The 21,781-nt window shown below is 32.9% G+C and overlaps 1 protein-coding gene across 1 annotated transcript in view; it reads left to right on the plus strand.

Moving 5' to 3' along the window:
• LOC129799678 (uncharacterized) overlaps positions 1-8,440 on the plus strand; it is a 113,749-nt gene extending 105,309 nt beyond the window's left edge. Inside the window, exons 3-6 of the mRNA XM_055843808.1 lie at positions 3,046-3,123; positions 3,485-3,865; positions 7,303-7,409; positions 7,822-8,440. Coding sequence (XP_055699783.1) covers positions 3,046-3,123; positions 3,485-3,865; positions 7,303-7,409; positions 7,822-7,944 — 689 coding nt within the window. The 3' untranslated portion in view covers positions 7,945-8,440. The remainder of the gene's footprint in view (positions 1-3,045; positions 3,124-3,484; positions 3,866-7,302; positions 7,410-7,821) is intronic.
• The last annotated feature ends 13,341 nt before the right edge of the window (positions 8,441-21,781 follow it).

Genomic DNA, 21,781 nt, shown 5'->3' on the forward strand with positions numbered 1-21,781 from the left:
CTCTTACGCTAAAGCGAAGTCGTTTGGTTTTTCACAAAGAATATGATATAGTGCTTTATATTTTATAACCATTGAAGCTTTTATCCTTACACCGAGAACACTAGTAAATCAAAACTGAAATTAAAAACAAAAGCTCAAATATTCGCCTAGTTAGAGGCTTAAATTTGATATTAAAATTTAGAAGATATATTAAGATTTAGAAGCATAATTTAATGACAATATTAAATGAATACTAGAATCTAATATTTTATTTTATTTTATTTTGACATTTTTTTATTGTATTTTCTATGAATTAATTTATAGACTTGGTTGAAAATAATAATTTTTCCCCTGAACATTTTATGTAGTTTTTCAGTTTTATTATCAAGAAAACCAAACTTGTACCAAAATTATATACACAGAAAAAAATATTTTATGAAATTGTTCGTAAATGTTTGTGAAATCCTATGGAGGACTTATGAAATGCTCGTGAATCGTATAACCCACAAACAAGTTCGTAAACTTTGTACTTTTTTCACAAACATTGTTCGTAAAATGATCATTTGACGAACATTTTTTGTACTTTTACAAACATTTGTTCGTATGTTCGTAAACACACAAAAAAAAGTTCGTAAAATTTTGTCATTTGTTCGTATTTGTTCGTAAATTTTTGCCAGCCAAACAAAAATTTACGAACAAATGACAAAATTTTACGAATATTTTTTTGTGTGTTTTTTGTGTGTGCTCTATCGATCGTGTCATAGGTCTGTCTGAAATCCACGAAAACTGATGTACTGAGATGTTGTGCTCCCAGCATTTTTCCAGTAGGGGGAGGTGGGGCTACATTGAGCTGTGGGGCTACATTGTTATACGATTTTTTCGCATATTTCTAAATGAAATTGGGTTTTAACATGATGTAATTTTAATAGACAAAATAATTGCGCATCTAAATAAAACAATTGCAAGGACCAATTTCATTTAGAAATATGCGAAAAAGTCGTATAACAATCTAGCCCCACAGCTCAATGTAGCCCCACCTCCCCCTATCTGGCGAATACTGAAGGGCTGATCAGTCGTGGATCTCCCAGACCGGAAGCCTGCCTGGTACTCTGCAATGACCGTTTCAGTATGTAGCTTCAGCCTATCCAATAGCAACCTTGACAGGACCTTGTACACGGTGTCCACGAGCGCAATTCCTCTGTAGTCCTTACAGTCTAGGCGATCACTTTTCTGTAAATTGGGATGATGTGTGCCACATCCCAATCTTTTGGCATCTGCTCCATTTCCCAAATTTAACGGATTAGGCCCATCATCTCCATTTGAAAGGCCCATCATCTCCATGCTTCACCAACTCCGTAGGGATGTTGTCCTCCTTTGGTGCTTTGTGGTTCCTGAAAGAGCGGATTACCCTAGCCACATCCGTCCAAGCTACCGCAGCTTTGTAAGACCATCTGCAGCTAGTATCTTCTCCACCTGCTTCGACTGTGCCCTGTTTGCGCACAACAGATCTCGGAAGTCGGAAGTACTCTTTTCATCTTGCAACAACTTCAGGTGCTTCAGTCAAAAGGTGAATTGTCTTGTCTTTACACATCGACATCGGCGGTTGGAAACCATTGCCTTTAGACGCTACTGCAATGTAAAAGGCCCTGACTTCCCGCGTTTGCTGTAGCGCCTTAATGTCTCTTAGCTGCTGTTTCAGAACTAGCCTTTTCTTACGCCGAATGAGCTTATGCGTTTAAGACCTTACTTCCTTGTAAATTACCATCGCGGTTCTTGAGCATTTATCCCGTGCACTACGCCGAGCTTCCGCTCCGTTGTTAATTGCGGCCATACACTTTTCGTCGAAACATGGTTTCCTGTTGCGAGCCGGGGTGGGGCCGATATTATGCTAGCGGCCTCGAGGGTTGAATCCTTTATGAACTCCCACTCATCGACTACGCTACCCTGCTTCTGGTTTAGCGATTTGCTGCATAGGTGTTCTGCCATCTTTTGATAGCGTTCCTTACGCTCTTCCAGTTTAAGGCAGTCGGTATTCCATTTCGGGATGGCTATCACCTTCCTCTCACTGGCAAGTGAGATTTTCATTATTTGGGTTCCAATAAAAATTAAAAAAGAGAAAATCTTTCTTCTACACCAAAGGCGTTCAAGAACCGTTGAAACCGAATAAACGTCAATTGAGACATGCACGTCAATGGTCAAAACGCTACCAGAACGAACTTATTTTGACGTTTATTCGGTTTCAACGGTTCTTGCACACCTCTGTTCTACACATTTTTTAAGAACTCTACTGTTCTCAAATGCCTGCATTATTGATTTTCATTGTCTTTGTTTCTATCGCAACTGTTTTCCCCGGTCCTCACCGTGGTCCTAAACCAACAAACAGTCGTGGCAAGAACCAACAGAAAGAAGAGTCGATTATATAGCAATAGCACTACTTGAAAATAGTAAAATGCTATAAAAATGTTCATCTTTCATTGGAATAGCACCATTATCCTATTGAAAGCTATTTCAAGCACTTTTGTAAGCCAAGGTTTTTTTTATCACCAAACTAATAATTCAAATTAGTCGCAAAAAAACATTTACTACCTATTTGATAGATTTAAAGTTATAAATGAATTGTGAAAAATACCAACAAAATTTTTCTGAGTATACACGAATTTTCTCTGCAATAAATTAACGATGGAAGTGGTAAAATCCATTGAAACTTTCTCATTGAAAATATAAGTACAGGTATCACCGATGGATATGCAAATTTTCCCGTTTAAGAAGACTTTAGTACATTTAATTAGATTACAATTATCCCAGTGCCTGAGAACAATTGGTTAACACCCGAAAATGTTGGATGAGTTTTAATGAGTTTCAATCCAACCTCATCCGACAATCAATTAAGGCAAAGGAAGTAGACGGAAAATTATCATTCGATTTAGATTTTTTGCAGTTTCATTTGAGCTCTCAAGTATATGAATATACAAATCATTAGTGAATATTACTGAGCTTGTGAAGTATTTCCATTAAATTTTCTTCATTAAGTTTCTTCCTAAAATCTTGAATTTCTTTCCATTGCAGGAAACACAAATCTCGTGGGCAAATTTACTCAGAGTGTTCGGCGAATCGTCCAGGATGTAAAAGATGAAGGTGCTGCAAGTAAGTATGGCCAGAGTTTAATTAAATTTTACACAAAAGGTGCAACTCTTTCGTGCAAAAGATCGTCTCTCATTTGAGAACTCTTATCCGCAAAAATTATATAATCTCAGGGGAAGCATAAAATTTATGGAAATTCAGTCTTTGTGTTTCACTTCCCAGAATTAAGTATTTTGGCAGAGAGTTTGTATAAATTAATTTTACTGCTTTATGTCCGAGACAACTAGACTATATCAGACTACTAAAACCTTGGGAAATCTAATTTTCTCAAAATTTGAATGTACTTGAAAGTGATGCTCAAAAGAATTGTCTGAACCAAATACAATTTGAAATAGGATTGTGTATTTTGTGTATCATTTTCCAGGTGGAATGAGCAGAGAAGAGGTGATAGCAACAAATGAGAGGCTCCGTGCTGTGAGACTTCGCCTGGAGGATTCCTACGACACCGCCAAACAAGCATTAGTGACACTCATGAACAAATATGGTGACTCAAAAAGTCACCGAAACATCTTCAATCGCTACCCACTGCTTAAGGTCATGATTAAGGAGGTCATTCGACTGGAGACGCAGTACTGGACACTTGTGGATATTCCCAAGCAGGAGAAACAGGAAACTGTTCCGGCTTATGTGATGCGCGCGTGTGCCATCATGGAAAAGACCCAGAAGTCTGGGGAGGGTGTTAAGACATCCGCTAAGCTCGCTGAAGAAGCTGCCGAGAAACGCGAAAGACTGGATAGACTTGAATGTGAGTTTCCTAAGCCATTATTAGGAATCTGTGCTATCTACTTAAGCGATTTTCACTTCCAGCACAAGAATTAATGCGGAAAATATTACTTGAGAACTGATGAGATAATTTAAACTGGCAAAATGAAAATAGAGAGGAAAGCGTTCCAAAGCATTCTAGCTTTGCGGCATGCTCAAGTTCATGATTTCAAATGCTCTTAGAATTGATTTTACATAATTAATTTAAATGAATATACTTTTAAAACTTGTACCGTTCTAACCTATCCGTGGTAGGAAGGAAATATCTTCTACGATTTAGAGAACCTCTCTAACCTTTTAAACATAGGGGGAGGCGGGGCTACTTTCAGATATGGGGCCGGATTGTTATATACGACTTTTTTCTCATTTCTAAATTAAGCTGATCCTTACAATTATTTTATTGAAATCCACAATTGTTTTGTCTATCCAAATTACATAGGGTAAGGGCTCATAATTTCGGACAGGGTGCTTATAAGCATTAAAGTACTCAGTTTGAAGTGCGATATTTTCAATACTAATTGACTATTTTTGTTACTCACTTTTCAGAAGGATTATTTAGAAACTTGGCAAGGGTTTATTGTCTTTGTTTTTACTAAAATTAGTCTTAATACGTTTAAAAATGAATTGATATGTAGAGGTGAATTTGACTCTTATTTTGGACAACTTGGTTATTAATTTGGATAACTTGGCTGAAAATTTGGACAGCTAATCCACCTCAACAGAATTCCCATTGTTCTTCATTTGATGAACCAATCTTACCAAGTCCTCTTTTTGTTCATGTAAGGGAAACGTAGAATGTCACAAGAAGCCAGGAAACTTTCCATATCATTCATTAAAGTGAGTTGACTTCGGTACTTCAAGTACGTGCGGATTAGCGTATTCCTTGACCTTTCCTGGAGCCTTTCAAGGCTTTTCTCACGATATGTCTTTCGTAGATATGACTCTCCTTTGTTTCTCCAGGCATTTGTCCAACCTAGTCATCACGAAATTTCCAGAGAAAAACACCCGTCCAAAATAAGAACCATCACCTCACTGGTGAATCTCTTAGAAAATTTCCCATTTTTCACACGAAAAATCTAATTAACAAGGCAAATATCACTTCAGGTCAAATGTACAAATCATCATTAACGGCGAATCAACACAATATTCAATGAATATTCAATAATATCACTCAAAAAAGGCGAAGAAACATTTTTAGTACTTCGCCACAGCTAAATAAGACTGAAGTAAACACAAAGTTCTGTCATACTTCTCGTAAGCAATTGCTCACACCTCACACTGAATTTTCCACAAAGCAATTTTAACTCAAATCATATTCAAAATTTAATGTATTTAGTGTTAAAATCTTTCAAAAAGAACAAATATTAAGATAGAATTCATTATTCATCGAATGTTGGAATAAAAATACACAATTTTCATCAATTTATTTATAGTGTCCAATTTTTTTTGTCCTCAAAGTGTCCAAATTTAGAAACTGGTCAAAATTATGAGCTCTTACCCTATGATTAACCCCACTTTCTATTTGAAATATGTGAAAACATCGTATAACAATGTAGCCCCACTGCTCAAAGTAGCCCCACCTTCCCCTAGTATGACTCTTAAATTCTTAAATTCTCTCTCAATTCTTTGATTTTCTATCTTTTCTTTTGCTCTTCTTTTCTTCTTTTTCTTTTAAAAATTCCTTTTCTTTGTATATTGGCTTGCCACGCATTTGTAAGAGGGTTGTACCCTGTTTGTAGTGGTTTTAAATAAATTGAATTGAATTGAATTAAAGGAATATTAAACTTGTGAAAATTGGCAGTAAAGATTTATCCCAAAACGTTATACACTGAAGCCTTAGGATGATCGATTACAGGTCCTTTGCTCAATTTTCTTTTACCTAATCCCATTTTAAAATTCCACAAGCTGAAGATTCTCGAGATTCAGCCTGAGTCTATTTGGACCTCAGAATGACCAACTTAAAAAACGGAAAAAAATCATGAATTCCAATTGAGTTTCATTTATTTTTATCTATATTTAATGGTAAGCTCTGTAGTGAATTTTGCAAATTGCACTTCATGAAAATAAATTAATATTTAAGGCACGAGTTTCAGGATGTTTTTGTATCACAAATTTTTGTCCTGTTTTATGCAAGAGAAATATTTATAATTTAATGGCCACTTCCCACATTTTCCAAATTTCTATCCAGTTCTGTTGAAATATCTACATTAAAAAGGGACAGATAATCCTATCCGGCTTATGTAGGTGAGATTTTTAATGTGAGCTAACTCGGAATGCACGCAAATTTGATTTAGAACTAAAGTTGGGGGACGCCATTCAGTTATCTTGAATCAAATTCGTGAATTTATACTACTTTTTATTTAAACCAAAAGATCAAGGATTTGGATGGAGTGACAGAAAAGTGATATATGGATGAAATGTAGACCAGAATGTTCTCTATAATTTTGCTGTAGAACATGATCTCATCGATTACTCAGAAGCCGAGATAATTGAAGTTGTTTTTTTTCTGAACTCGTTTTTTCGACCAGATCGCCCCAAGTGTTCATTTGATGAACTTCAACTATATCAAAGAATTGTTGTATTTTGTGAGACTTTCGTATAATTTTATTTTTTCATATTTGTAAGAATTTCCGAACTAAAAATAAAAACTTAATTACATATTTAATGAAGTAAGTAAAGCAGTCTTCAGACTAGAGGTTTAGGCCAGTTCCCGAAGATCTCAAAATTCTAAACAGCAACCAATTTTATTGATTTTTCAAAATATATAATAGGTCGTTTGTCCTTATTAATTCTATTCTAAATTATTTTTTCCGAAAACCCTTAAGTGTTAAGAATTTAGAGCAGTTAAGCCATGTGGCTGCCTTGGGTCTGAATCCCGTATAACGTTTCCCTGGCTCAAGTTCTTCGAGTCACAAGAAATATTCAGAAATTAAAGCTTTTGGAGACCGCAATAAGTATTACAGCACTAAATATCCCAGTTTAAAATTCATAAACTTCTTTAAAGTAAATAAAAAAAAAACATAGCGGTTTTTGTTGAGAAATCTCGCTTCTGTAATTCCAAGTATCACTACGAAATATTATTATGTCACATTATTCAGATAAAGGATATGTAATATTTACTAAAACTCATATTATATTTTTAAATTAGCCAAAAGAACATATCATAATACTTTTTATCACTATATAAAAGAAAATTGCCATTCTTTTCTCAACTATAAGGGAGAAAATGCAGAGCTTTTTAATCGTAAGCGGAACTGTGGAACATCTTTTAATCTAAAATTAAAACACAAACCATTACTCGACAAATGAGACTCCCTTAAGGCTAGATGTTGTCATGGGAGAAAATTTAAAAGAATTTCCTCCTATTTGTCCTGTAAAATCCTAATCAGAGTTTTTTTTCCATCTCCTTTGTCTCTGCAGCAATGACTACAGCTCTAATTGAACAGGAGAATACCCAGATGATTAACGATTTGTATCGTTTGCTGAAGAAATATTCCGGACTGCGAAATTTAATAAGAGAGCTAAAGGTAAGAAAGGATAAAAGGTATGTCTTCTGGTGGTAAAATGAAGACAAAACACCCTGTACACAAATTCAATTATGGCACTTTCTCTGGAGCGGTGATAAAAATGTTGTATTGAGGAAGGTGTTCTTGCAAAGACAAAGATACAATAAAATGCTGACAATGGTCTTTTTCCATTTTACTAGGATGCAGCATTCTGTAGTCAGCATTTTATTGGATAAAATGTCAACTTAATGACCCTTAAAGTTCATCATTTGAACATCATGATGATCTTAATTTTCGTAAATGTGCGCTCCCCAGGCTCGGTTTTTAGTCGAAAAATTGCCCTCCTTTGCATAATAAAATGTTAATATTGTTTAATAATCTGAAATTGTCATGTGCTTATATCTCTTTCCATGGCAACAATCCTGGGCATCAGTCGGAGTATGGCAATTCAAAGTTGTATCCAATTTTTCCACGCTATACCATGCTCAAGGATATGATTAAGGACATCATGCACGATCCTGATTACATGGAAGTGTGTCACGAAGTAGACAACTAAAAGTCTGGGCACGAGACGATGGATATTATTCCTTTTCTTTCTTTCACTTTCCCTATATGGATGAAGATGACACAAGAGCGACAACTCCCCGGAGAAGTCATCATATTGGGTGGAGAGAATATGAATATGAGATGACATTGATACGCATACAATTGCGGATTATATTGTGTTTATGGTGGAAAAAAATAGCGGGTGGAGTTCAATTGGAACCAGAGGAAGAACATAAAAGCTTATTTCTAGTGGGGATATACATATATTTATTTACGACTTCATGTGACGAGCAGGGAAGAAAATGAAATAGACGTGACGCACTTGTAATCTCCTGGCACACGAACACATTACATGACAGATTAGCGTGGAGAAAATTCCAGAGAAAACTGCGAAAATTCTCTGAGATTTACGGATGAGACTGAATAAACTGATTTTTATGAGACAGAAATCTGAAAAATATACGAGTTTTCGGTTATTTCAAGAGATTAGTGCAATTATCTGCACTAACTTAGCGTTTCTAGACTATTTTTATCTTCTACATTTCTAATTTTTTCTTAACGAATAAGCAACAATATTATTTAATAGTGCGGACGCCTTCTCAGAACAGAACTCTCTTCAATGAATTTTGAAATAAATCCAGTCGATATAATTTAATTTTCACCTTATACCGATCGCAATAAAACCTAATAATTGAGTTTTCTGCGTATTGGTGACCGTATACCAAACTGAATGGATCCAAAACTGGTGGCAGCCAAAATCCCGAACGGCAAAATCCTGAAAAGGCCAAAATCCCGAAAACCAAAATCCCGAGAGCCAAAATGAAAATATATAGGAGAAAATGTTTAGAATAATTTTCCAAGTCACAGAAGATTTCCCTTTGCCTCTAGCAAACGCGGGTGCAATCGTGGGAGTAGCTGTGACGCTTTTAAGAATTCGGGATTTTGGCTTTCAACATTTTGACGTTCGGGATTTTGGCTTGCGGGATTTTGTCCGGGACCCCTGCAAAACATCAATTGAATATGATGAATTTCGGTTTCTTACTAGAGGAAACTGGGGCACCACTAAACATGGGGTAGCACCAAACACTACGATTTTTCAATCAGCGGACAAAACTCATAGAAATTTATAGGCAATTATAGGCATAGTTGTTTACTGAATAAATGGTCGTGATAGTCCAAGTAGTTTAAAAATAAGAATTAGTGTTTAGTGCTACCCCATGTTTGGTAGTGCCCCAGTTTCCCCTAAATGAATTTAGAACGATTAATATGCGTTGATCTTCAGTTGCCCAATTTCAGATGTGCTCCCCTTTTTCTTTCAGAAAATTAAAAATTTCGGTTTTGTAGAGGGAAGTGAGCAATTTCGAATTGAGGCATTTTTTGAAGAGTTTTTCACCTACTTTCAAATAGATCTAGACCTTATCAAGATATAATTTAGCTCTGCAAATCAATTCTAAAGCTGAATTACATTATAATAAAACACAGTTATATTTAAAAATAAAAGAAAAAAACTATTAAAAAGGTGCCCCAATTCAAGGGTTCTCCACTTTACCCTATATACCTCTTTTTCAATTTCCAAACGCATTGCCTTAGTTCTTGAAACTAATGTGATATCCATTGCTTTAATGATTTAATGATGATAACCAAATCTATTAAATATCTTTATTCTATACCATTTTAAATCGTTTTAGAACAGTTTTCTAAATAAACATTTCTCCTACACTTTCCCATTCTATTACGAAATGCTGATTTCTAATCTTTAGTACAAGACAGTTCATATATTTTCGTTCAGTCAACCGGGTCGTTAAAATTTTATATAAAGCATTTGCATTCCATTCTTATTTCCAATTTAAATGTCAATAAAAGTCTTCTTTCATGAAAACTTCACATAAAGTTTTTAATGTGAAAAATATTTTATACAAATATGCTGATTTTACAAGTAAAATCTAAAATAAACATATCTAAATAAAACTTGAAATAAATCTCAATTTTTCATAATCGTTATCATTTTGAACTGCTTTTGAATCCAGTTTAGCACCCTACGTCTTTTGATCTTCCGCCATTGCAGGAAGATATTCAGGTTCGATCTCAAGGCGCTCTAAGGCAAGATCCTGAATTTGATTCAGCCACCTTATCTTAAGGTCATAGGTCTGCCCCGAAGTCGAGGTCTCCTCAAATGTCTTACATAGCTTTCTCAATCAATTTTTGACTCATAAAATTATTTTGCAATTGTAAGCAAATTTATTTTATTTTAAATATAAAAAAAGTAAAATTTCGTAAACTCGTTCTTTTTTGTTTATTTAAGAAAATATAAATATTCAAAGTCGAAAACCAATTCAGAAAGAATTTCTATTTATAAATCTTTTTAACATAGTGTTACTGCATGTTTTTTTCCAATATCGTGTGTTTTGCCAAGTTCTTTGGAAAATATTAAATTCATAATTAAATTTCTAATTTAACTCTTTCGTGTCTTTAGGGTAATGTCATGACTCGGGGAAAAAAGTTTTTTTTGGGTATTTACATTAATTGAAATCTATCTGTTCTTGCACGACATCATAATAGAAGGATGTAAGATTCTTGGCTCATTTTCTCAAGACTCCAGTTAGATTTCAATTAATGTAAATAGCCAAAAAGAAACTTTTTTCCCCGGGTCATATATGACCCTAAAGACGCAAAAGAGTTAAGTTAGTTAAAAATATCATAAATAAAGGATGTATAACACTATAAATACAATTATTCATGTAGCTATATTTTATATTCATTTTAATTATAATTTAGGAGCATAAACAGTTACGACTTGTAAAAAAGAAAACTTCCTGTTTTATTGACAAAATATATGTTTTTTTCTAATTATTATTAGCCACATACCATATCTGCCTCAGCCGAAACTAGTTTAAAGTATCTTAAAATAAAAGTATTGAAGTTTTATTGTAAGTCAAAAAAATTAACTTTGACTATTAACGCTATTAACCGTGTAAGCAAAGCTTAAAGCATACATTACTTACTTGTAATAGGTTTGATATTAATTGAAATATGAATCCCATTATTCAGAAACTTTTTAATTCTAAATCCAAAGGGTAGCCAAAGTCGGAATGCGTAAAATTATTGTAAATATTCTTTTATTCCATTTAATTCCAATATATACTAAAGATACCAAGTATATGATTCTTTTAATAATTCAGTGCGGTATTCCAAATTATTCCTTTTGTGATTCAGTTTATTTCGCGAATTTAAAATGTCCGTATACTGCCGAATCGGAACTTCCGATCGTAGATAAATAATCGGCCGTAAGTGGATCTAGCAAATTAATTCTATGGTATTAGGTTGAAGCGAAATCGGGTCATTTGGAAACACTTTTAAATTCAGAATTTTTCTTTTTCTTTTACTTTTTTATATGGGTAATAGAAAAATTCCTCTAAGAATTATTCTGTTTGAGGGTAAGGCAGGTAAGGCTTTGTATTCCTTTCCTCCGAGTTCTCCTCTTTCTCATTGTCAATCTAAAATTTTTCTGAGAAATATTCAAAACTCCGAAATGAAAATGATTCCGAATTACCCCATATTACCTTAATTGGATTCTGTGTTTCCATTTCGGATTCTAACAGAATCTTCCAAGTGATTCCAACTTTTGTTAGTGATATTTCATTGTTCAAATTGTAAATAGTAATTTTCAATTTCAACAAATATTAACTATTGAGAATATTGAGCAAAATATTCTATTTTTATTTTTTTTATTGCGAATATTTAATGGAAGACATGTGATTTTAACCATTCGTTTACCCTTTGGCTTTTAGGTATTCTTGTAATTTCTGTCTTTCAATGCAGAAACAAAAGGGTTTAAGCCAAAGATATAAGGTTATTCCATTGGATCATAAAAAAAAATCTCTAAGTTTAATTTTATTCTATTTCTTTCCTATATATTATTTTCGGACGTCTCATTCAAGTGTTAAGGGAATTTGACTTTCTTCCTTTTAATTTTATTTTTAATTTTAAATGAAATACCACCACAAAACAAATATCTTTTACATTCTACAATCAACATTCAAATCGTGTGAAAGTGGTTGATCATGACTTTATTATTATGCCTTGTTTCAGCATTTTGCTTGTAAACGTTTCGACGCAATTATTTTGAGTAGTTTAGCTTAACAAGGATTCCAAAATAATTTTATTGTTCTGATAGTGCGAAAATTACGTTCCAAGCATGAATAACCATCGAGTTATTGTATATCCCATTGAATATGTTTGAATAAACGGAATAAAGCATTGTATTCAGAATGACTGCAGTTATTATACCTACTTTTGGCCACTGAATAAGCTTCTGAAAATTCAAGTTCCTAAACTAATTTATCAGGAAATGTTTTAGCAATATCATGGCAAAATCCAGATTGGCGCAATAAGTCTAAGAACTTAACAATACAAGCAATTCCATTGGGAGATCATCTCATCAGACAGACAATTTTGGCCTTTTTCATTCGTTTTAATGGTTAATTTCGGAAAATTCTCACATAACCAGAAACTTTGTGTGAAATTGCACCACCTCATAAAACATTGAAACAGGCACGCAATATGTCCAAATAGCATAGAAGAAAAATATTGCTGGGCAATATAAGAAGTTGAATAAATCCAAACTCATTCAAAGATGGGTGTTTTGTAGCTTTTCTGGAGCGCCTATCGACTGTTGCTGGGGGAGAGTTCTGTTCTGAACCTGAGGATAATCTCGCGTTGATGATGATATAAAATGGATCAGTGGTGTAAAGTGTGCTTGGAGAATACAGGATAGAAAAATGTATGACAGTGATAAGAGGAATCACGAGGGAAACACTGGGATGTTGTAGATTATATGTGAAGTAGTAAAAGAAGTTGCTTTTCCATTTGTGGTTAATGGTGGAAGAGAAAAAAAAATAGAAAAGAGTAATGTTCAGTAGTTGAAGTATAAAGTGTGAGAAATTCCCATGAAATTCTCAAGTGGTGTGACACTGTAATAACCATCCTTGACATCTTTTTCGATCCAACCCCATATATCACGTTCATTTTTCCCATCTTAGTTTTAAGAGATTGGGACAAACACTGCAGAATCAAAGTTACGGATTTATTTTCCAATGTGAAAAGATTATCTCAAGTATAAATCACAAAAAATATCATACATTTAAGTCATTAAAGTGATTTGTTAAAGTTGGGTGGAAGAAATAAATTTTTGAGAAAATTGTGCCAACTCTCCTCTCCCAAAATGCATCATGAAAATCAAATCGCGTGAGGACGATAATGAAATTTAATACCATAACGACCAATATTGAGACAAAAAAGTAATAAATAAGAATACAATAGAGATTAACATTTAAGCAAGGAGCTATAAGAGACTTTATTGTTGTAGCATCGTAATAAATTGATATGCAAAAATATGCTTCATAAATGTGAGTTCTATCATAGTAATAATCTGTAATACACGAAGAATTAATATCAATAGTCTGTTGAATATCATGCTGCAAACAGTGACTTTTGTATGTTCAAGACATGGAGGCTCGTTGCCAGAGAAAGTAAATTAATTAAACCCTATGGGTTTACTCTGGCAATACTCCTGATTCTAAAAACATCTATGTTGGGTTTATTTCATAACAAAATGTTCTACATGCACTGTCAAAGAGAGGAAAAAAATAAGAAAAAATCATTTGCTGAATATCTACTACACAATTTATTTTTTAGTAATATTGTGTAAAATTTGTATTAAAATTACAATGATTTAAAATATTATTTTTATTTAGTCAATACTTTAAATTCCTTTTACAAATTTTCTGTGTAAGAGATTTAGCATATTTTCCTTTACGTATAAACATTTTTGAAACGAGTTGATCTTAAGGAAAAGCCTGTTCAAAACTGCACTATTTTTTTTTATTTTTGTGAGTCATCACTCCATAGATTAATCACAGTAACAGACGACTCACAGTAATTTTTACCTTGTTTTATTATTTCAGTGATAAAAAGCAAGACTAAACTCCACAAAAATTAATTGAAATTGATGAAATAGATTAAAATACAAAGGTGTAAGTATGGTCAGCGAGTGAATCGTGATTGGCACCAATTAATTTGATTAGCTGATTGGCGCCGATCAGTGTTCATAATCAGCTTATCGGCGCCAATCAATTTATATAGTTAGTAGATCGGTGGCGATAAATCTTCCTGATCGGCTAATCAGCGGTTACAGTGAACCGCAGGGAATCTGAGTAATGTCGGCTTCAGATCTAAGGCTTAGCCCAGTTCCCGGTGATCTTAAAACTCTAAATAGCTACAAATTTCAGTGGCTTTTCAAAATTTAATAGTTCACTTGCTCATATTGTCCAATCTCAAGTGATAATTTTCCAAGAAATCTTGATTGATAAGAAATTAGGGAAGTTAAGCCATATGGCTAGGCCTTAGGTCTGAAGCCTGTATAACGCAATACAAAAAAACCTTTAACTCTTACGGCGTTATCACACTAAAATTAAAATTTTAATGTGATTCACATTAATTGTCGCTTGTGAGCGTCAAAATATGTTATTTGTGTCTTTTAGTCACTTAATATTTGGGGTTTTTCTATTTATTGATAAAGAAGTGGACTTATTTAAAAATAAGTTTAAATTTACTTAAAGGATAAATATTTTTCACATTAAAAAATTAAAAAGAAAATCGCATTAATTTTTCGTATTAATGCTATAAAACAATTTATATCAAATTTAGCGGGCCAAGTCTACCTTTTTATCAACAAATAGATCAAATTTTGAATATAAAATGATTCAAACACACAAATTACACATTTGGACTCTCACCAGTGACAATTAATGTGAATCATATTAATATTTTAATGTGCAAGTGTGATAACACAGTTAGGCGCTTAGATCCTCGGCTTGATCACAGTTGTAAGTTCCAGTCACGCTCGGTGCAGAAATCTGAATGTCTGATTTACACTATTTTCAATTTTCATGTGTAAAAACGTATTGTAATATAAATGGACCGCCTTTGCCCAACAACTCGGGGAGCACAGAAGAAGCATTCACAACGGAAAGGCGCTCATTATACGGTCTACAATGGACATTGCAGATTCTTCTCACATGAGAAATGGCATTACGAATACACTATAATTAAGATTGTAATAGAAATATCTCGATACAATTATGTAGCACGAATGCTACAGGCCCCACACCAGAACATGCTGGAGCACCCTTCATCGCTAACCTCCCGGAATTAAGCCCCATTGCCCATTCCAAGACAGATACGAATCTGGAATCCTCCTCGCCTCACTGGTGAAGATCGATTGAGGAGCCGATTCGATTGTGCCTTCGGAATAACTTGTCGACTACTCACAACCCTATCTAGCGGAACTACAGCGATATCGTAACTTGCAGTTAGCCGTCATTATAGCACCCCTCAAAGTCACCACTCCAGCTGAACAGTGGTTGGTACCGTTGGCTTAGAAGAGTCTCCGTCAGGATGGGCTTTCTCCTTCCAACTCCTCCAGGCTCAACAGTCCTACTACAATTATTAATAATAGTGAACCGGCGAGTACCAAATTAGCAGATCAGTGCCGATTAGTCGTTAAAACCAGTTTATTAATGCCGATCAGTATCAATGACCAACTGATCACGCCAATATGTCTCCGTATTTGGCTGATAGGTATCCATAATGAACTGTGAGTGGCAGATTAGCTGATCAAAAACGATCAATCTCTATGTCCAGCTATTTAACACCGATCAGTCTTCTTGATCAGTTTATTGGCGTCGATCAGTCTCCATAATCACCTGATTCGCACCGATCAATCTACATGACTATAACTGATTGGTGCCGATCAGTTTTCATGACTAGTTGATAAACTCTGATAACTAATTGATTGACGTCGGTTAGTCTCCGTGAACAGATAATTGGTGCTAATCTATAATAGACATGATCAGACAATTGGCAGTAATAATAAACCGTGAGAGGCAGACCTGCTTATTCTCTGATAATTTATGCTGCAATTCCCCATTTAAACTAATTTCCGTATACAAAGTACCGTTCTATCACTAAATCAATTGAAATATTTTAAGTTTATCTATTTTAAAAATTCTTTTAAAGTCATATGGCACACATTAGCGACAATTAATATGAATTGTCTTACAATTTCAATGGTTGAATTTTTAAAGTTTTTAAATAAAACTTTAACCCTTTAACGACGAGACACTTTTTACGGACTGAAAATCAACAATAAAAATTAAACTGAGAAACATAATCAATGATAAGTCTTACATCAAACCTTGGAAAGTCCAACAGAGTCTGATTCGGTGTATTTTTTGCTTCTATGAACGATAGAAGCGTTCATAGGATAGGGACAAAAATAACCCAAAAAATTTAAGTAATTTTTCTGACAATACCAATGAATAATATTTTTCGCTTTAATGAAAAATATTACGTATGAGTATTGTAGTTTTTATTGCCAAAAGGGTTTTGCTTGAAAAAAATTGGAAGTTCAAAAAATAAATAAAATCAATTATGAATTTGAGAATTTAAAAGTTCGCCATTTTTGAGCTTAAATGTTTACTACATAGCAAATAGCTAGAGACTTGCAAAAAACATTCTAGATTCCTTCAACCTTCTACTTTACAACTATGTACGGACATAAGAAAAAAATAACTTTGTAGTCAGGAAAAATTATTTTCTTTATGGGACACCGGTGTTCCAATCGTCCTTAAAGGGTTAAAGAAATATTGTTAAAACGTAGTGCTTTTCTTAAGAATTTAAATTATCTTTTCGCATAGTTTTTGAGTATTTACTAATTTAATATTACCGATTAAATTGATTCGTAAATTATTAAAATTTTCAAAAATTGAAAATTGGTAAAGTGAGCATTTTAAAATAAGTTATTTTCGTATACTTTACTGATTCATTACTGATTTCTACGCCTGTCCACAAAATCTAAATTATATTCGGTTAAAATATCGGTTGAAAGTAAGTCCTCCGGAATTGTTAAACTATTCTTTTAAAATTAAGGACATTTCAAGGATTTTCATGTAATTTGTTCATTTTATAAAATTTAAAGCAACGGTGTCTTTTATCTTCGAAAATATCGAATTTTTAATTTTTCGGCTTGCCATATCTTGCCCCAGGTTTTCCCGTATTCCCCAATTTAGTGAGTAATTCTATAACAAACTTTTCATTTATATAGGACTGCCTCTGAAACTTAAATTAAAAATTAAACAATTTGAGAAGGACAAAATTGACCCAACTCATATCTTTTTCTGTTATTTTCCAAATATTATCAATCTCATGTTAGAATTGTCTTGTTTGTATGGAAGTCACTGTTTCCCAAACTATATGACTTATCATTTTAGTAAGCATATATGTCAGAGTACCTAACTAATGAATATTTTAGTATTTTCCTAGATAAATCAACATCAAAGGGTATGTGAAGCTGAATTTATACCAGAACATGATATCGATAGGTGAAGAAACCTAATACTGTCTTAGACAACAAACACTCGATGTAAACTTATCAATCATAAAATCGCATATATTGAAATATGTGTTAATCCTCAATGTCTGTGTATATCGATATGAAATTAATGGGGTGTTAAAATTATTTATTTCATAGACAGTGATTTTTGAATGCCACCCCGCAACTTACGTTGGTCTTTACAAAAAAAAAGAAAAAGAACCAAAAGAGTATTAAATTAATAATAAAATGAATGTTCCAGCTGAATGCGCATATTAGTAAGTTACTGGCATGCAATAAATGTTTTTTGAATGATTTTTTCAAGCGAGCTAAGCAAATTAAGCAAAATAGTCTAAAATGATATATTTGACGTTGCTGTATATTATAAGTTTGTTGATTATGAGAATGAAGAATTAAAAGAAAAAAAATGTACATTAATGAATTGAGACATGGAAATTGCACCCACCGAAAATGAAACCCAAGTTACATTAGTGTCATCAGATTATGAAATTCATGTACATTTAACTCAATCTGAGAGCTTAACTTACTGTGTGTAGATTACTTACTAGTGGGAAGTAACATTAAAGCCATCAACCTTGTAACTCGACCAACCAACAATTTTTGTGCAAAGAAAAAGGAAAACTCATAAAAAGATAGAAACACATTATACCCACCCAAGAGATCAAAACTTCATATTTACACATTGTTCAACAAAAATACACAAAAAGATTTTTCAATTGACACTCATAATCTATTTTTGATACACTTTTGACAAAGTTTTGAAATTTATTTTGGCTCTCTTACTAGTCGACGACGCTTTATAATAAAAAAAAAGCTCAAAAATCTTATTTCTATCACGATGAGCATCTATCTCTGTTGAATTTTGTGAAAAAACAAAGAAAATTTTATGAGGACACTACAAAATGCTATCAATATTGTATTCTCCTATTTAGATAATGGAGACGTTATTAAAACAGTTACTAAAAGAATATCAAAAATAAAGATATTAAGTATAGGATGAAAATGGGACACTGACACATTACATATTTTGAATTAGCTGTATACCTTGCCGTTTGTAAACTATTTTTATTGGCAAAAAACCATATAGCGTATAAGAAAAAAATATTGGAAACATGGTGTGTAAACAGAATTAATAAATAAATATACAGAAAACAAAAAAAATCGTTTTTTTTCCATTATTTGAATATTTTTAGTACGGTAAATGCGGGTGACTTCGCCCTCCGGGGGTGACTCTGCCCCCTGATTTTCGTTATCACTTCTTTATTTCTAATACTATAGAGGGAAGTCACGGGCATGGGGCTGACGATCTCATCCCGTACAAGAAAAAATAATAATGCATGTCTAGAAATCCCCTTGGGGAAGGCCTTGTTCCTTCGTGGAATGTTGTGCCAGTACTATTATTATTATTATTATTATTATTATTATTATAGAGGGAAGTGTGGGTCCCTTAGAAAATTTGGTTTTTCCTCCTATTTTTAAATAGAACTGGACCTTATCGTGATATAATTTATCATCATAAACCAATTGTGAAGCTAAATTACATAATGATAAGCCTCTCTTTTTACAATAGGAGAAAAAAGCCCAATTAAAAAAAAACATTTCAAAACTATCTCACTTCCCTCTAAAGACAATTTTCATCGATTCGATCTACCGAATTTAAGAAAAGCTTGCGAACAACCAGAGGGGACAAAGTCACTCGCATCTATACGGTAGGGGAGACCGGGGAAGTATTAGCCACGCTTGGTATTAGACAATGGGATATCATAGCCTGCCGTTCAAGAAATATTGAAGAAACCACTAATTTATTTGAAGAAAAGAAAACACATCCCTTTCTACTCATTGGAATATTTGTCAGCCTGTTACAAACATTTCTCCTACAAATTATACACAATGAAAAATTTCATTTGCTGGCTAATTCTGCCCCGGTCTCCCCTACCTAAATTATTAATTCAAAATTTTTATAATTCATAAATTTAAGGATTAAAATTGCTTTCAGATTTTCAATTTAACTTTGACGTTTTATGGGTTTTATTTATTCTTCATTTACAAAAAGATAATGCTTGTTATGGGATTATTTTCACTGGAAATATGATTTTTTTTTCTATTTTGAAAGAATGAGTCAAAACCTCGGACTAAACTATTATATTTTATTTTAGTTTTATAAACTCGTATTTTCCCTTTACCAAAATTTACTCGATGATTTTACAACTATTAACGTTCTGAATTGACTATTTATCCAATATCATTTTTTTACCAATAAAATTTAAATTGTTCTTATTCAATTGCATAGTATTATCACTGGATCCAGTATATACTTCACTGGTAAAAATAAAAGGATCAAATTAATCCAAATTTGATCCTTTTGCAAAGGATGGATCAAATTAATATATTCTATTATGAAAAATGAGCATTCAGAGTTTAAAATTTGATCCATCCTTTGCGAAAGATCAAATTTGGATCAATTTGATCCTTTTATTTCTACCAGTGTTTATTACAAAACCTGATAATCACTGAATCACTGGACCAAGTAAGTGTTGAATTACTAGGCCTTAAAGATTAAATCCAATTAGCGAAGGGTGGGGCAAAAACACGCATGCATTACTTTCAAAAATAAACATTTTTGGAATTATAAATGGAATTGTGCTAAAGATTTTTAGAAAGCCAATACCTTAGAGAAACTAACGGAATTTAATTTGTTTTAATTTGGCTCGTATACTCCTTAACAAATGACTATTGAAAAAAATAGCTGCGTAAACTGCCCCACCCTCCTCTAACTTAATCCAATTTCTGAATTACTATACCCAGTAATAACTGATTAAATAATAATACACGGCATCATATTTAGATAAATGATTTTTTTCAGGAACAAGGCTGTAAGTCCTATGCATTTGTGATTAAGTGCAATGATTTACTTGATCTAATACAAATTCATTGTACTTCATAAAATTTATAATTACCAAAAGGGAATTATAAATACCAAAAGGGAGAAACAAACTTTATTGAGAGACGCTCTAGTGCTTTAATCTTTAAAACTTTAAATACTGAACTTATTTCTCAATAAGTACTGGATTACTCGTAATGAATGCAACAGATTATAAAAAAAGCAGCTAAACGTCGCTTCTTGGATATTACAAGGGTCTAAAACTCACTTTTTTTTTTTACTATTTTGACATTTCAATGCATTTAGGAAGAGCATTTAAAAAATTTTCAGATGATATAAGTCATTAAGTTTTGTTATTAGAAATATTTTTCAAAATTTCCCTTTTTTTAATTGATTTTGCAATTTGTTTGAAGTAAAGAGGCAAAAAATAAATTTATTGTTCATATTTTTGTAAAACAAAAAACTAACTCAAACAACTTGATACCTTCTCATTCTTATTTCAGAAAGATTTGTCCATAATTTAGAATGACAACGTACCAAGTCGGAAAAAACATACATATTCTGAAAAGTAAAAATATTAACGTACAGTTTCAAATTTGAATCACTCTTAAGCTGTCTATACATTAGGAGAAAATTTCATCAATATTTGCAATCAATATTTAATATTGATGAAAATTGCCTACACATTAGCAAAACATATGGACATGAATTTGGATTATTGAAGAAAATTTGTCTAATGTGGAGGCAATTTCTTCAATATTCGTTTCAATATGGATGACTTTTCTTCCATATTGTCTTTCAATATTGTTTACCCCTACACATTGAGACAAATATCATCAATATTATTCTTCCATAATATTATTGAAGTGGAATATGGAAGAAATGGTCGATATCAAGTTCATTAGATATTTTCTTCAATATATTAATTTTCGTTTTCACGCAAATTCGAATATTTTGTGTTGCAGAATATTCGAAAAATGTTATTTGTCGATTTTGGTGCAAGTTCCAAAAGAAAAAAAGTGTGTTTCAGGGAATGTGACTTCCTAGTGGAATTTACCCCAGTTTTGGTAAAAGTTTTTGTTCAGATATAAATTGGGAGTAATTTGTGCATCTGGACATGGATTGAGGCTTCTGAGACAAAGCAGATCTCAATCCCAGCATCCAGCTGGAGAACAGATCAAGGTAAAGAATTGAATTGGGATGGAAGTGAGACATTCTATTGCATTAGCAGGTCCCGTGAGTTTTTCAGTTGGAACACAACCCGTGGATCTCTTCAATATAAACCTGAACACTGGCTGACAGACAAGGAAAATATCAAGGAGTAGATAAGGCGCGAGATCTTATCATGCAAAGAGACTGGGAGCCACAGTTGAAGTGACACAATATTGGAAAAAAGAAAGAGATTTTTGTTTATTTTTTTGTTAATTTTATTTTTTTAATAAAAAAATTTTAAATAAAAAAGTCTTCACAATTTTATACATACAATAATTTTTTGTTTCTCTGAGATTTTTCTGT

This window comes from Phlebotomus papatasi, chromosome 1 (assembly GCF_024763615.1).
Source record: "Phlebotomus papatasi isolate M1 chromosome 1, Ppap_2.1, whole genome shotgun sequence".
Classification (NCBI taxonomy): domain Eukaryota; kingdom Metazoa; phylum Arthropoda; class Insecta; order Diptera; family Psychodidae; genus Phlebotomus; species Phlebotomus papatasi.